At 34.7% G+C, this 13,482-nt stretch overlaps 2 protein-coding genes and 1 long non-coding RNA gene across 6 annotated transcripts; 2 read left to right on the top strand and 1 right to left on the bottom strand.

Annotated features, from left to right (window-relative positions):
* The first annotated feature begins 477 nt into the window (after positions 1-477).
* On the top strand, positions 478-1,926 carry LOC115454778. 2 transcript variants are annotated; one of them, XM_037443519.1, is made up of 2 exons: positions 478-569; positions 931-1,926. In XM_037443519.1, the coding sequence occupies exon 2, from the start codon at positions 935-937 to the stop codon at positions 1,874-1,876; it is 942 nt and encodes a 313-aa protein (XP_037299416.1). In that variant the 5' UTR covers positions 478-569; positions 931-934; the 3' UTR covers positions 1,877-1,926. The 2 variants fall into 2 exon arrangements, with proteins under 2 accessions (XP_037299416.1, XP_037299415.1); XM_037443518.1 differs by lacking the exon at positions 478-569 and adding an exon at positions 633-789.
* A 1,435-nt stretch (positions 1,927-3,361) lies between these two features.
* On the bottom strand, positions 3,362-8,606 carry LOC115453840. Of its 3 annotated transcripts, none has more exons than XR_005113049.1 (4): positions 8,557-8,606; positions 5,245-5,407; positions 4,069-4,110; positions 3,368-3,672 (listed from the first exon to the last, which is right to left on the bottom strand). It is a non-coding gene; the product is annotated as an uncharacterized LOC115453840 (long non-coding RNA). The 3 variants fall into 3 exon arrangements; XR_005113050.1 differs by lacking the exon at positions 8,557-8,606 and adding an exon at positions 7,589-7,632; XR_003939603.2 differs by lacking the exon at positions 8,557-8,606 and having other exon boundaries at positions 3,362-3,672; positions 5,245-5,871.
* A 653-nt stretch (positions 8,607-9,259) lies between these two features.
* On the top strand, positions 9,260-13,202 carry LOC115453838 (peroxynitrite isomerase THAP4). Its single transcript, XM_037443612.1, has 2 exons — positions 9,260-9,633; positions 10,801-13,202. The coding sequence occupies exons 1-2, from the start codon at positions 9,501-9,503 to the stop codon at positions 11,163-11,165; spliced, it is 498 nt and encodes a 165-aa protein (XP_037299509.1). The 5' UTR covers positions 9,260-9,500; the 3' UTR covers positions 11,166-13,202.
* Positions 13,203-13,482: the final 280 nt, after the last annotated feature.

The following is a 13,482-nucleotide window of genomic DNA, read 5'->3' as shown; positions in this document are numbered from 1 at the left end:
TTCGAGTAGATTTTATTATTTTCTGCTGACTGGTAAACAAGTGGCATAGATCTATCTTGGAATTATAAGTGATCACTACCGACAATGAACATGCACAATATTTATATGGTCGAAACTATAGATTTAAATCATTTGATATGCCCTGTGCTCCTTGAAACTGTCCACTCTTTTTATCTGTGTGTCTATTAGAAAAATATAATCAATTTCACAAAAAAATATTAGTAAAATATTACTACAATATCTATACACAAATTTAGGAAGGTAAGGTCTGTTTGAATGAAGATATTTTGACTATGAAAAATGAAAACATCAGTTATAAAAATTAAAATGACACCATCGAATAAAACAAATTTATTGAATTTTTGCCTCTTTGTATTTTTTTCTTTTACTTAGTTTGTAGTTATTTTTGATAAAGAAGACATATTTTATAGATTTAGAGACTTACTAGCAAAAAAAACAAAAAAACGTAATCAACGTGCACCGTTCACTGCTTACTACAACCGACTACGACGTGAAGAGTGAGCTCACTCTTCCTAACGATGACACAATTCCGTGCGGCTGAAGTATAGGTGGGAACATCTAACGATTTAAATCAATGGTCGAAACTGCAAAATCATTAACCCCTATAACTGCGGGCCTTCTATGGAAGGAATAATAATTGGACAAGTGTTGGTGGTTGGTGGCCTGGTCGGAGTTTCCTATGAAATATAATGCACTTGAAAATGAAATCCAATTTTAGAAATAAAATACTTACGTCAAATGATTGTCACAAATGACAATGTTAGCCAAGTAATACAAATATTGTCTGTAAAGTACCTCACAAATATAATATGATATTTATTTGCAAAACAAAATAAAAATGAAAGATATTCTTCCAATGGACAATAACATTAACTCTGTGCTGCCCACTTAATATAAAAATATTTACAGCTTCATGCCGTGTCGTCACCAGCAATGCCACTCACGTTGCACATCACACGCATCGTGCTGCCACAACCAAAACTTACGGCATTCTGTCGCCATTCAGGTTAGTGTTCCCTCCGTGTCGACATTATGTTGCCCTCCCACTCCCTCTTCTATGAGGTCACAAGGAACATCTTACGAAGATTTCTGTACGTCTGAAACTTGTAAAGATTCTGAACTAATATGTGTCGAGACTCTACCACCACATTATCTATTTGATACATTAAATAAAAAAGGCAACGTGTGTAAGCCGTGTCAACAAGAAAATGATCTTGAAAACGGAGAAAAATCGCATATAAATCCACTTGCGGATACCACAAAGAGTGACCCGAAGTTGATTCAATACAAGGACGCTGCTACTTCACCTCGTATTTCATTATTGGTAGGTCCAAGTTTACCGACATTAAAGATTTACGATCCAGAACCCCTAAATGAAAATTCTGATAATGCAGACAAAACAGAATCTCAATTGGATACGAGAAAAGATGCAAGTATCCGTAGAGCTTACTCATCCCAGGCCTGTACTTCAGAATCAAAAATCCGTCTTCCAGGTGATTCATACAAACAATCCTATAATTCACTGAGTGAACGAAAAGGTAATAACTCTAAACAGGCTCTTGAAAATAAATTTAGCACAATATCTTCTGGAATTAAAAAAACACATTGCCCTGCTATAAAAAAAACGATTAGTGATCAGATGATACCAACGCCTAAGCCTAGCATATTGCAAGAAAAACGTTCTAGCCTGCCAGATAATAAAATTAAGGAAAGTATTGGGATACCATGTTCGATGTGTACTTCTAAAAAATGTACAAAGACGGAATCGACGAATTGCCAGTGTCGATATCCCCCAGCGTTCAGTCAGTTTGGATGCAGTGGCAAGATTGTGGGCAATTGTGAATGTGACAAGTAACAATCTACGTTTTTTTATTTAAATTAACGTGATTAAATTCGGGGATCCAAGAATGTGTTTTAGCCACTCAATTCTCTAGATATCTATACGTATCTTAAATTCAGTTTAATAACGAGCAGCGAATGATAACTTTTGCCTTATTTTCTGAGTAAAGAAATTAAAATACTCGTAGCTTGTTTTACTGCTTTGTTCCTTTAAAATCCATTAAAATATGTGATTTATTCAATAACAAACCTTTATATTCACGCTCGAAAATGGCCGTACTGAAAACTGATAATGTAAGATTATAATTTCTTTTTAACCAACTTACGAGGTTACATAATGCCAGTAAATTAATGCAGATTATTTGCAGAAGCAATTGTCGTAATTTTTTTTCGGATTTCACCACAGCGGGACATACTAGGATCTGAAAAATCAGTTACAATTATCTTTATTAAATATTTATATCATTTAAAAATTATTACTTCAAAAATAATTACTTATATCTAGAAAAAAGATTATGAAAATTATGATGCATTGTTCTATTGTGCGGATTTTATTATTTGAGAAGAACTTCATTCATTTAATTTACATTCGTTTTTGATGTACTATTTAAATTAGTGAAGATGAGTTCGAACAGCGCCGCGCTAGGAAAATTCACAAATTTTTATTCTTGCATTACTGTTTTCGGGTATTATTTTATATGCGAGGAGATGAGTCACGTGATCATGGATGGCCAGGTATGTTACTAAGTCAACTGATCACCTTGTCACTGGCTTCTCGCTATGTATAGCCGCTCTAGTAGAATAAACCGCAGCACCATCCGCTTCAACCGATTTCAAAAGGAGTTTATTGAAATAAAATCAAATAAAATAATTTATTTGAACCTGTAAAATTCCATTAATATTAAATCTACTATGAGTTCTCACCGGAGAAGAACGGACAAGAAACTTTGGTCATGCTCTTTTCAACACCAGTTTAAGGCATAAACTACAATATAATACCCCTAGCAATTAGTAAGCAGAAGAAATGGGCAGAACAGTCCACACAAGCTGCATACAATATTTATATTCCAAATAAAGAAAATTACGATCTATATACTGCTTCGGTGGCGTTATTGTATCACGTTACGACTGCAGTGCTGAGGTCTCGGGTTCGATCCCCGGGTCGGACAACCTGATAATGGGTTTCTCTTATCAGTATCAGCCCGGAGACTTGAATTTGTGCCCGTTTTAACGATAGATTCGTCTCCTGTCACTTCATCGGACAGCATAGGTACATACATGAGGGTAAACAGGTGCACCAGTTGCAATTCTGCCTGCCCTTTCGGTGATATATCTGTGTAGGTACGTGTAAAATACCTAGTAATATTTTGAGCCAACGTCATTACGTCGGGGGACCGCTATAACAGTTATATCATTACCCCAGTCTTGAGGTGGTCCCCCGACGCGAAGACGCTTTGATCAAATATTACTCATAATAAAGTTAAACGACAAACAAATAGGTACATTTTAATTTTTACTTTTTACAGGGTTATATCGAGACTTATAATTGATATCTAAGGAAATTGCACAGTGTCACCTTTATTCGTGTAAAAGACTTTCACAATGCAATGGAATTCTAGTTTATAGGATGTTTAATCTCAAAATAATAATGAATTAATTATTAGATAAGCGCTTTATTTAATGTATGTATTCATATTTTTTTCTTTAATTTAATACTTTGAAGCTTTAATTTCTTTTTTGAGTAATTTTTGTCCTTCTTGGGTTTTCTTTTATTGTGTTTTGTAACTCTTCGTAATTTGAGATTGTTCTTTCCTGTAAAACAAAATATTATTGCAGTGATCAGTACACACGTCATTTCGGTCATATAGTCGAGGTTCTACTCTATGTCATTGAAAGCGCATGAAACACTTGCATTGCAGAAAGCCAATAATATTTATTGTGTATGAACCGCTGGATAATAAAATTATTACAATAAATTTTTGTTGACCGTAACTCGTTACAAGACCCGACTTTTGCCTCTCAACGCACAAGTCGGGACACTTATGAACAATGACACAAAATATTGAAATTTACAACGAAATTTACCAAAAGTTCAGGGACGAGATATGAAACATTCCGAGACCCAAAGTAGGATCGCCCTACTACGTAAGCTAGGTTATTACATCAAGTAAATACTTAATACAATATTTTTACTTTCTACTGACTAACCTTTAACTGGGGAAGGTTTTCTTGGACCGTGAACAACTTTAGCTGTAAATAAAAGAATGAAATGAATCATCCATGAATAGGTAAGCTATCTACTAACGAACTATTTAGATCGTACAAATTGTATCGAAACAACGTTAAGGTTCGACGCTCTGCCCCCATGTTTTTCATCTTGCAGATGGATGCAGACGATAGATCGGGAGGCGCTCATTATACTAGCCACCCCATTATTCCTTACAGCCAATTACAGGAAAGGCGATGTAAACTTGTGCCTCAATTCTAGACATCCTTTTGTTGGGTCTCCGAATGATGTCTTCTAAAATTGGTTCATTCAAGATTACACGTTCAACGCGTAACGCGTTACATTAAAGAAATCATTTTACATATTTTTGTAATGGTTTTACAATTCTAAGGCGTCCCCTTGCAGATCTCAGAAGATCTTTAGATTCTTGAAAATAGGATTTCGAGCAGTATCCAGTTTGGGATTCACGTAGAAAGTAGAAATGGCAAAATTAGCCTAAATTATTTGGGGCAAAGAAAAGCCATGCAAAATTTCACTCCGGGGTAAAGACTATTGCTTATAAAGCGTAAATCTGACCAGTCCTGTTTGCATCTCTGGGCTGTGGTACTCAAGTAGGTATAAATTACTTCCACTTGACCCTTTATAGAGAAGGGGTGCTTGAATTGAAGACGAACTCAAGCTCGCATTCGGTTTAAAGCTGTTGCGAATACGAAGGGACATTGAATCTCTTTACATGCTTTATTGGCGTTTCCATAGGGTGTACTTTGAGGTATTGTTTTTTACCATTGGCGTGCCCTTTCTCAAAGGAAAGTTCATTCATTCTACGCCTACCGCTGGTGCTGTGCGTATTTAGATATCTTTTTTAGGACGCACCAGTGCACTTTGGAATAAAACCGCAAGAGAGTTTCCTCAACGTTTCGATATTTCCTTCTGCAAACGAGGTTTGATCAAAGTTTTTACGTTATACATATTATAGTCAAGCATCTGGGTATTGACGGTTGAAATGCTGAGGTGCATGAGTGACGGTAACCACTTTGAATCAGGTAGTCCAATTACATAATGGAATTCCACAATCACCCATAATCTCACAATATACTTCGGCACCTACCAAAGAGAAAAAAAGATTTCATAACATTATCGTTAATCTTATCACTAACCACAAATTTTCTCCAACTGCTGGCGAAGAGGTTTCAGCAATAAGTTGACTGGATGAATTTTGCTATCGCTTATAAAGCCATACCGGGTCATATCAACAGACGCAGTTCGCCTATAGCAAATTTTCTGTATAAAATCGCGGGTTCTTGACGTCATGTGGTTTTTCTGTGAATTAGAACAAAATACTTTCTCCTTTCCTTTCAAAAGGCTCATACCTATGGTGCATATTTTATGAGTGGGTATATATCATTATTAACTATGTAGGAATACTTGATTTAAATCTTGCACTTATTTTATGCTACATATTGTGATTGGAAATGTGTAAGTATTCTCTTTGGTAATTGCGTTTGGCGTCAGACCAAAGAAATTATAATAAGTTTCCATATATTGTAATTCTCTTTGATAATGAATTGTTTTGAGAGTATAATGCGAAGAGTATTATATGGTTTAACTCTAAGATATATCTAATGCAAAGAGAATTATAATATAAAACGGAAATGAATGGAATGAATATGGAGAGTAAAAGGATCGTCGGAACGGGCCAAATTATTATAGCGCCAGATAGCAAGTGGGTAAAATTTAACCCCTTTATTCATAGACGTTATTTATCTAAGGACGGAGCATTGCTGTGATAACAAGTCTGTTTCTCAGCTTCGTTTATCTGACGGTTTGCTGTTGTTCAGCTTTTTTTATCTGACGGCTAACTAGATTCAAGTTGTATCTCTAGCCAATCACAACGGCCCTATGCACGGTATATCTAAGGTCTACGCACTGCGAAGGCTGCCACGCCGTCAGCACTGAGAAAAAAACTTGTTGTCACAGCAATGCTCCGGTCCTTAGATAAAACACGTCTATGAATAAGGGGGTAAATCTGTACTTTTATATTATCTATATGTGTATACTATTATATAAAGCTGAACGTTTGTTTATTTGAACATGCTAGTCTCAATAACTACTGGTTCAAGTGAAAATTTCTCAATAACATCACTTTGAGAGTATCGGAGCGGAGCATCAATGAAAAATGTTGTAGAGAGGAAAAAAATATTCCTTCTTTGAGCTGCCATTGCGAGAGCTTCGTAAATGATTATAGTTACGCAACTATAACGTATGACGGAATTGTTCAACCAAATTTCCCTACCCCATCTGTTTACACGTGATAAATTCAAAACTACCCAACGGATTTCCATGAAATTTGATTTGGAAATAGTTTGACACCCCAAGAAGGAAGGATACTTTACCACGCGGGCGAAATCGTGTGCAATCTTTACATATTATAAAACAAAGTTCCCCTTTCTGTCTGTCTGTATGTTATCGATTTTCTCAAAATCTACTGAATGAATTTTCATGAAATTTGGTATGGTGACAGTTTAAGACTTTGAGAAGTTTATAGGCTAGTTTCTATGCCTGGAAAATATATAGCGAGACTTAACCTGGAAAATATAAGTATACTTAAGGAAACTCCTTCACGCGGGTGAAGCCGCGAGCAAAAGCTAGTTACAAATTAAATAAAATTGTCATTAAGTAAGTATATTGCCATCATTTGTTAACACGTTCCCAAGCAAATGTTGCACTATTACCTTCAACTTGAAATAATATGGTGCAATGTCAGCCTTTTTTTATATAACATCATATTTATATACACACACGTACATAACTACCTAACAAATAATTTATAAATGAAACTGTTTGCAATTTAGAATTTTTTTATATTGACCGTGTGCGCAAAATGGTTCGAATTTGAACGTCTGCATGCATGCATTTGCGTGGGTCCAAGTGGTAATTAAATTACGAACTTTATAATATCGTTTTTATTTATTGATATTTTAATTGACAGTGTAAATTACTAGGATAAAAGATAGGTACGTGAAAACTGGTGATAACCTTGTAAATTTCGAATGCATGCTTGAGTATGCATCTTTTTGTGATACCTTATCAAAGCCGTAGAAACCGTACTAAAAGGACTAGTTATTATACTGAGGCTAGATTAAAGACATACCCCCTTATTCATAAACGTTTTTTATCTAACGGCCGAGTAAGGCTGTGATAACAAGTCTGTTTCTCAGTGCTGACCAATGATAAAAGAAGTATAGAGGATGGGTAATATGGTCACGTGACATGCGGCACATTTAATGCATAAAATGGTGCCGACTCCGCCCCTTACAATAGTGATATGCTAGTACCGAAAATTTTGTATCGACATCGAAGAATTAAGAGAGACAAACAAGCCCCAAAAAGATCAAATACGAAAGGGGTTAGGAACTACCATAATATAAATATAACAAACCATAATGTAAACAAACAAACTGAAACTGATTTATAAGTAACAATTGTTAAACAAAGCAGTACCTGTTGTGACAAACATCCAGTTGTGTTTGATCTATATTTGTATGTTGCACTATTCCTTGCTAAAAATTTAAGTTACAGATTAAGATATTTATTTAATACATGATAAATGGAATAAGATAGCGTAGCCAGTAATTATTTGGTTGGTTTTATTTTATTTTATTATTATGCTCTTTGATCGAGAAACATAACTATGGTTCAGCAAACTAAAATCAATGAGCGTAAAAGTGGTGGTTAAGATAATCAATTATAATAATTATTTGCAATAACAACAATATGATTATGTATCTATTTCCGTGCATGCAAAGGTTGCTCGAAACATAAGACCGCCAATTGTAAAAATATATCTTACATTTCATCTTTATGTTGTTTCTTTTATGTTTATCTATTCTTTTATGTAACAATTTTAATTTTATTCATAGCAATATATTAAAGTAATATTACTATTAGGTGAAGTATAATAATCATTACTATTTTACTTATCGGGAATATTGTTGGAAAACAGTTATCTTTACTCGCGTTAATTAAACGTGTGGTTTATGCATATCTTCTCAAAATGTAAAGAAATATGTATTTGGTGTAGGATTCCAATCACGTCGCTCAATATTCTCAATTCATTTTGCCTTGGTTTTTAAATTTTTGGTTATCTTAAAAAATATTCTAATTTCACTTAGTTTGTCGTTCTGAATAATACAATATTGATGTGTGCTCTAACATTCTTTCAAAGACAAAAATCGTAACTGATAAACGGGCGTCTGTTAAAATATCGATATCAATAATTTCTAAACAAATCCACCCATCCCTAAGCTCGTGTGTAAACAAACATAATGATTTTAATGGATATAAATCACGCCTAAAAGAGTTCTAAGCTTATCAAACAAGATCTACATATAATTTTAATTGATAAAAACACATCCAAAAAGTAAATATACAAAGATATTTACAAATTTTCGGTAAAAACAGTTACTAACCTATGAAAAGATATTTCGGGGTCTTTCTTGCGTGAATTCGATTTGCATCCTTTCACACAACACTGAGTCATTTTCGAAACTTAACAAATACACTAATAAACACACTGAACAATTGAGAATATGATTATATTACTTTAAATTCAATATTTATGAAGATTTGTTTACATCGTCTGACACTACATGTACTTGCCGACTGTCCAGCATAAAATGGCGTTTCTGCCGCAAGGCGGTCCCAGTGTGTTGAAGTAAACGAAATAGTGCCATATGCGAAGAAAGCAATTATTTTTGTCTTTTTGTTGCGTTCCAAATAAGCTTTGAGTAAAAGAGATAGACATATATATTGACAATTCTGCGTCGATTTCCCTAACATAAATATAACTTATTCATATAGCTAACTTTTGAGGCCTGTCCTCTTTATATTTAGTCATTGGTGCTGACGGCATGGCAGTCTTCGCAGTGCGTAGACGTAGGGCCGTTGTGATTGGCTAATATTGAAATACAACAATAATAACCAACCACAACGGTCCTATGTCTATTTCTCAGTGCCGTTGGGCACTGAGAAACAGGCTTCTTATCACAGCTTTACTCCGTCCTTAGATAAAAAATGTTTATGAATAAGGGGGTATACTTACAGATTTTTATGTTAGAAATACAAATTATAATAAAGAGCAACACTGACTTTGACATTGACAAATCTGACAAGAGACAACTGACATTTATGTGAAGTGACATTGAAAGAGCCACAACTCTTTGGCCACAACTCAAAAAATGAATTGAATAATATACATAGAAAGAAACAGTGAATTTTCCTGCCTACTGCTATACTAAAATTTACAACCAAAGAATATAATATTCTCTAGCAAGAGGTTACAGCTAAGAGATTTCAATAATAAATAAGGATTATTTCTTGGTCGGTAAATATTGTACCAATTAATTTTAAAGAAATGCAAAACATACATGAGGCTCTGAAGCCGATATCATGGCTTGCTGGTCGCTGGTTTACCGAAGAAGGCAAAGGATACTACCCTAACATTCCTGATTTTAAGTTTCATGATGAGATGGAGTTTGTTTGTATTGGTAAATAATGAAAATATTTTTCTTTCCTATGTTTAAAAAATAAGTTTCAATCTTCCTATTTATAGAGCAATTAATTACATTTAGTGACCACCAGTGCCATGAGTTTGTATTTAAACTGTATTTACTGGTGGTAGGTCTCACATATGTGACAGTCCGCCTGGGTAGTTACCACTGCAATGTCTATTTCTGCCAAGCAGCAGTGTGTAATCACTGTTGTGTTCCAATGTTGTACCCAGCGTAACTACTGGACATAATGAGACTTAACATCTCATGTCTCAGGATGGCAAGTGCTGTGAAATACCAAGTAATACTTCACAATGCAAAGTGCTGGATGGTGTTTCTACTGTTTATGGACGGTCGTATCACTTACCATTAGGCAAACGGCAAGCTCTTCTCATCATAAAAAAGAATATAAAAAAAATTCATTCCTAATTATTATTCATCTTCTGTTTTATAATGAACAGATTTGTTTTTTAACTAATTTGAAATTAGCGAATTCAAAATGTATAAATTTCTGCTTTATAATGTTAATATAGAATATTATAGATTGATATAATAAAGGCCCGTAAGTCCAGTGATTACATTTTTCAAATTACACACATGATTATAAATGAGTAATGACCTATGTAAGTCTATACAAGGCAAGCTTCAAACTTGGTTTATAGTTTGGGGGTGTAATTAAATCTAGTTAGTATAAATCCTCTCTTATTATTTGTATGAAATTTTTTCTTTATTTTGATGAGTTCACTCAGCAACTTCTTAGTCCAAGGTCATATATTAAAGAAATTATAATAGGACCATACCAAAGCTATATGAAATCAAACACAAAAAGAATAACTTAGTCAGGCCATGGAGTAGAAAATTATTGCTGAACAAACATAAAGAAAAATTATAACAAATAGATAAATTTTCCTGATTTGGAGTTGGTTTGATCGGGGGATTAACAGGGATCCAATAATATGGCAGCTTCTTTTGGAGGGGAGCCTCATAGCCAGCAGTGAATCAGTAGAATACCTACAGGTCTGGTAATAAATAGATACCTTATAAATAAAACTGAAGAAGAAAATTGAAGTACCTAAACATAAAGGAAGGATTGTAATGATAAACAAGATCTTATTTATGCTTTAACATTGCGCCTTATTGAAATTTAACCTATTATTTCAACAGGTCAACCAATGTTTAACTTTAAGTCAACGTCGCAACATCCAGAGAAAAAAACGCCAATGCATCAAGAACGGGGATTTCTTCGTATTAAACCGGGCACCAATGAACTTGCCTTCACTGTCAGCCATAACTTTGGTCTTACTTCTCTTGAAGAGGGTGTATGTAATGAGGAAAAAAAGGAAATTGTTTTGGAGACATCAAATATAGCCCGAATTTCGTTTGCCAAGCCCCCTCATGTAATTAAGTTTAAAAGAATATTTAAACTCCTTTCTTCGAACGCTTTGGAAGTAACATTATTCATGGAAACCGACAACACTCCATTGACCGAGCATTTAAAAGCGGTATATAGAAAAGAACATACAGAATAAAATGGGTAAATAATAAATAAACCCATGTCCATTAATATTGCTGCGTCCTTCGATGACTGCTAGAATTTTGCCCCCGGCATGTCTTACCGCAGTTTTCAATAAACTACGCCAATTGCTTTTTTCAATCCTTTGCGAAAAAGAACCAATTAGAACAAAGTTTTTGTGACATACTTACAAATGACATTTTGATTGGGTTATAAATTATTGGGATCGGATCGAAGATGAAGATTGGTATCGTTTATTGAAAACGGCTATTCGATATTCATGGGACAAACGTGAAACGAATGACGGACTGGGTTTGCAAGATTTTCATGTGTGTAAATGGTCTATAACCATTTGGGTACCAAAATATATCAGGCTCCCTCCTATCGGTTACTTTTATCTTCTTGGAATAGATTTTGGGTGACAAACGTATGTAGGTTAACCTGATAATTGGTGAAGGTATATGCAGGCTGGTTTTTTGAGTTGGGGCAGTAAAAACTCCAATTTTTTTTAAATGAGTCGTCAGCCATAGAATATATTTCCTGACAGCATATTTTTTTCACACTTAACATCCCATATTAATCAGAGGAACCAAGGCGAGTTCTTCGCGTTTACCAGCATGCTATGCACGTCGGCGTACCTAGTAAAACCCCACGGTTGCCTTTATCGACACATTAGAGGCGACTCAGGTGTACCATAAGGTAATTACCTCTGATCTCTTACCCGAACAAGCAACAACCTCTGCGGTATACTTTATAAATAGTCCTTCGTTACATAGAACCGCTGGCGTCCACAGCAGCGGCAAGGTGTGCGCACGAATTCCTCCCGTTTCAGGACGGATATGCAGCGTCGAGCGTATGTCCTATGTTTTCTGACACTTAAGGTTTGCAATCCTGCTGTTCGTGCTACCATATAGCAGCGGTTTCTCACATGACATGCGGATTTCCAGAATTTTTGTCTTGTGATAAATTCTTGAGAATTAGGACGACTTCTTTGGCATTTTTGTGCCCTTTATTATTTTTTTTAGATCTTGGTAGTATAATTCGACGTTTTCACCGGTCATACACTACTTTGTTCACGGCATGGCAGTTACTATATTATGTGACAGAACGTGTCGTAATATTTTAGTGGAATTTCCTACGTCTTCAATCCACGAATTGTTGTGAATTCACTTACAAAAACCACCAGCCACAAAAACGTATATTTAAGTCTTATTTATGTTTACAAAAGCCGAATAAATGTTAGTGTTCCTTACCTATGATTATTTATACTTTTTCGCGTCGAAACTCGGGATCTCTTTGATTCCAGTCTGTGCAAATATATTTATTTATTTATATTTATAAATAATATTTAAGGGCAAAATCTGTGTAAAATATGTAGAGAGAGCGAAAGAGTAGGTATCGAGATAATGTGTAAGTACAAGTAATGAAAACTTGAATATTTTAGTTTGTATGTATCGATTTCAAAAACATCAGTTACCATACCTACAGAGTTTAATGGCAGTCTTATTTTCGTATATAATTATACCTACTTTTAAATCTTTTGCGGGAATTGCAGCGCAGTCCTGCCGAAATTCTAAATTTACCACAAATTTCCAGGTGGAAGAAACATTGTGCGCGATTGCAATCCCCACTGAGAGCCAAACAAACCGACCATGCTTCATAATTGATGCATACTTGTGATAGGCTTCTGGTTTAACTCTCCCACGGTCATAGCTGTAGAAAAGTCACACGGACTTGCCTGACATTTTTTCTAAAATCTGAATACAGATCTTAATGTTTTCAAAAGTTCTCTTTTAGGTAACTATTTACAGCGGATAAGGTACCTACTTTTACTGCCATGTCTCAAAAATCCAACCTATATATTAGGTATTCATATTATATTATGTATTTCGGTTAATTTAAATCTATATGATTTAGATTATAAACTGTAGGGTGATTTAGACACTTGATCCAGCGGAAATCCGCTAAGGGAATTAATTTTTCATTAGAAAAAAGGTGAAGGAATTGGAAGTGTGTTATTAATTTCTAAAATAAAGTTTTCTTGAAATCTCAATATAACATTTTATTCAAATTGTTCTACCAGTTACCGATAGGTATTCTTTTATCCTACGACCTTATTATGAAAAGCCACAACAATTACCTACATGGTAATTTAATGAAGGCAATACTTGCGTGCTTGTCCTCCAAATCCACGTCGATACATAGAAAATTTGCAGCAAACCAGTGCCGGTATCATAATTACTACACAATGATTATATTTACATTGGGAGTCTAAAGGCTCGCGAACATTTTTCCTTTTTTTTATCTGCTCCCATTTTAAGATTCTTTTTCCT

Source organism: Manduca sexta, chromosome 26, assembly GCF_014839805.1.
Source record: "Manduca sexta isolate Smith_Timp_Sample1 chromosome 26, JHU_Msex_v1.0, whole genome shotgun sequence".
In the NCBI taxonomy this organism is placed as follows: domain Eukaryota; kingdom Metazoa; phylum Arthropoda; class Insecta; order Lepidoptera; family Sphingidae; genus Manduca; species Manduca sexta.
This window is presented reverse-complemented; position numbering and strand designations above follow the sequence as displayed.

Coding starts and splice junctions, on each gene's coding strand:
- LOC115453838 (XM_037443612.1), top strand. CDS start 9,501: ATGCAAAACATACATGAGGCTCTGAAGCCGATATCATGGCTTGCTGGT. Junction 9,634..10,800: donor GATGGAGTTTGTTTGTATTG/GTAAATAATGAA, acceptor TTATTTCAACAG/GTCAACCAATGTTTAACTTT.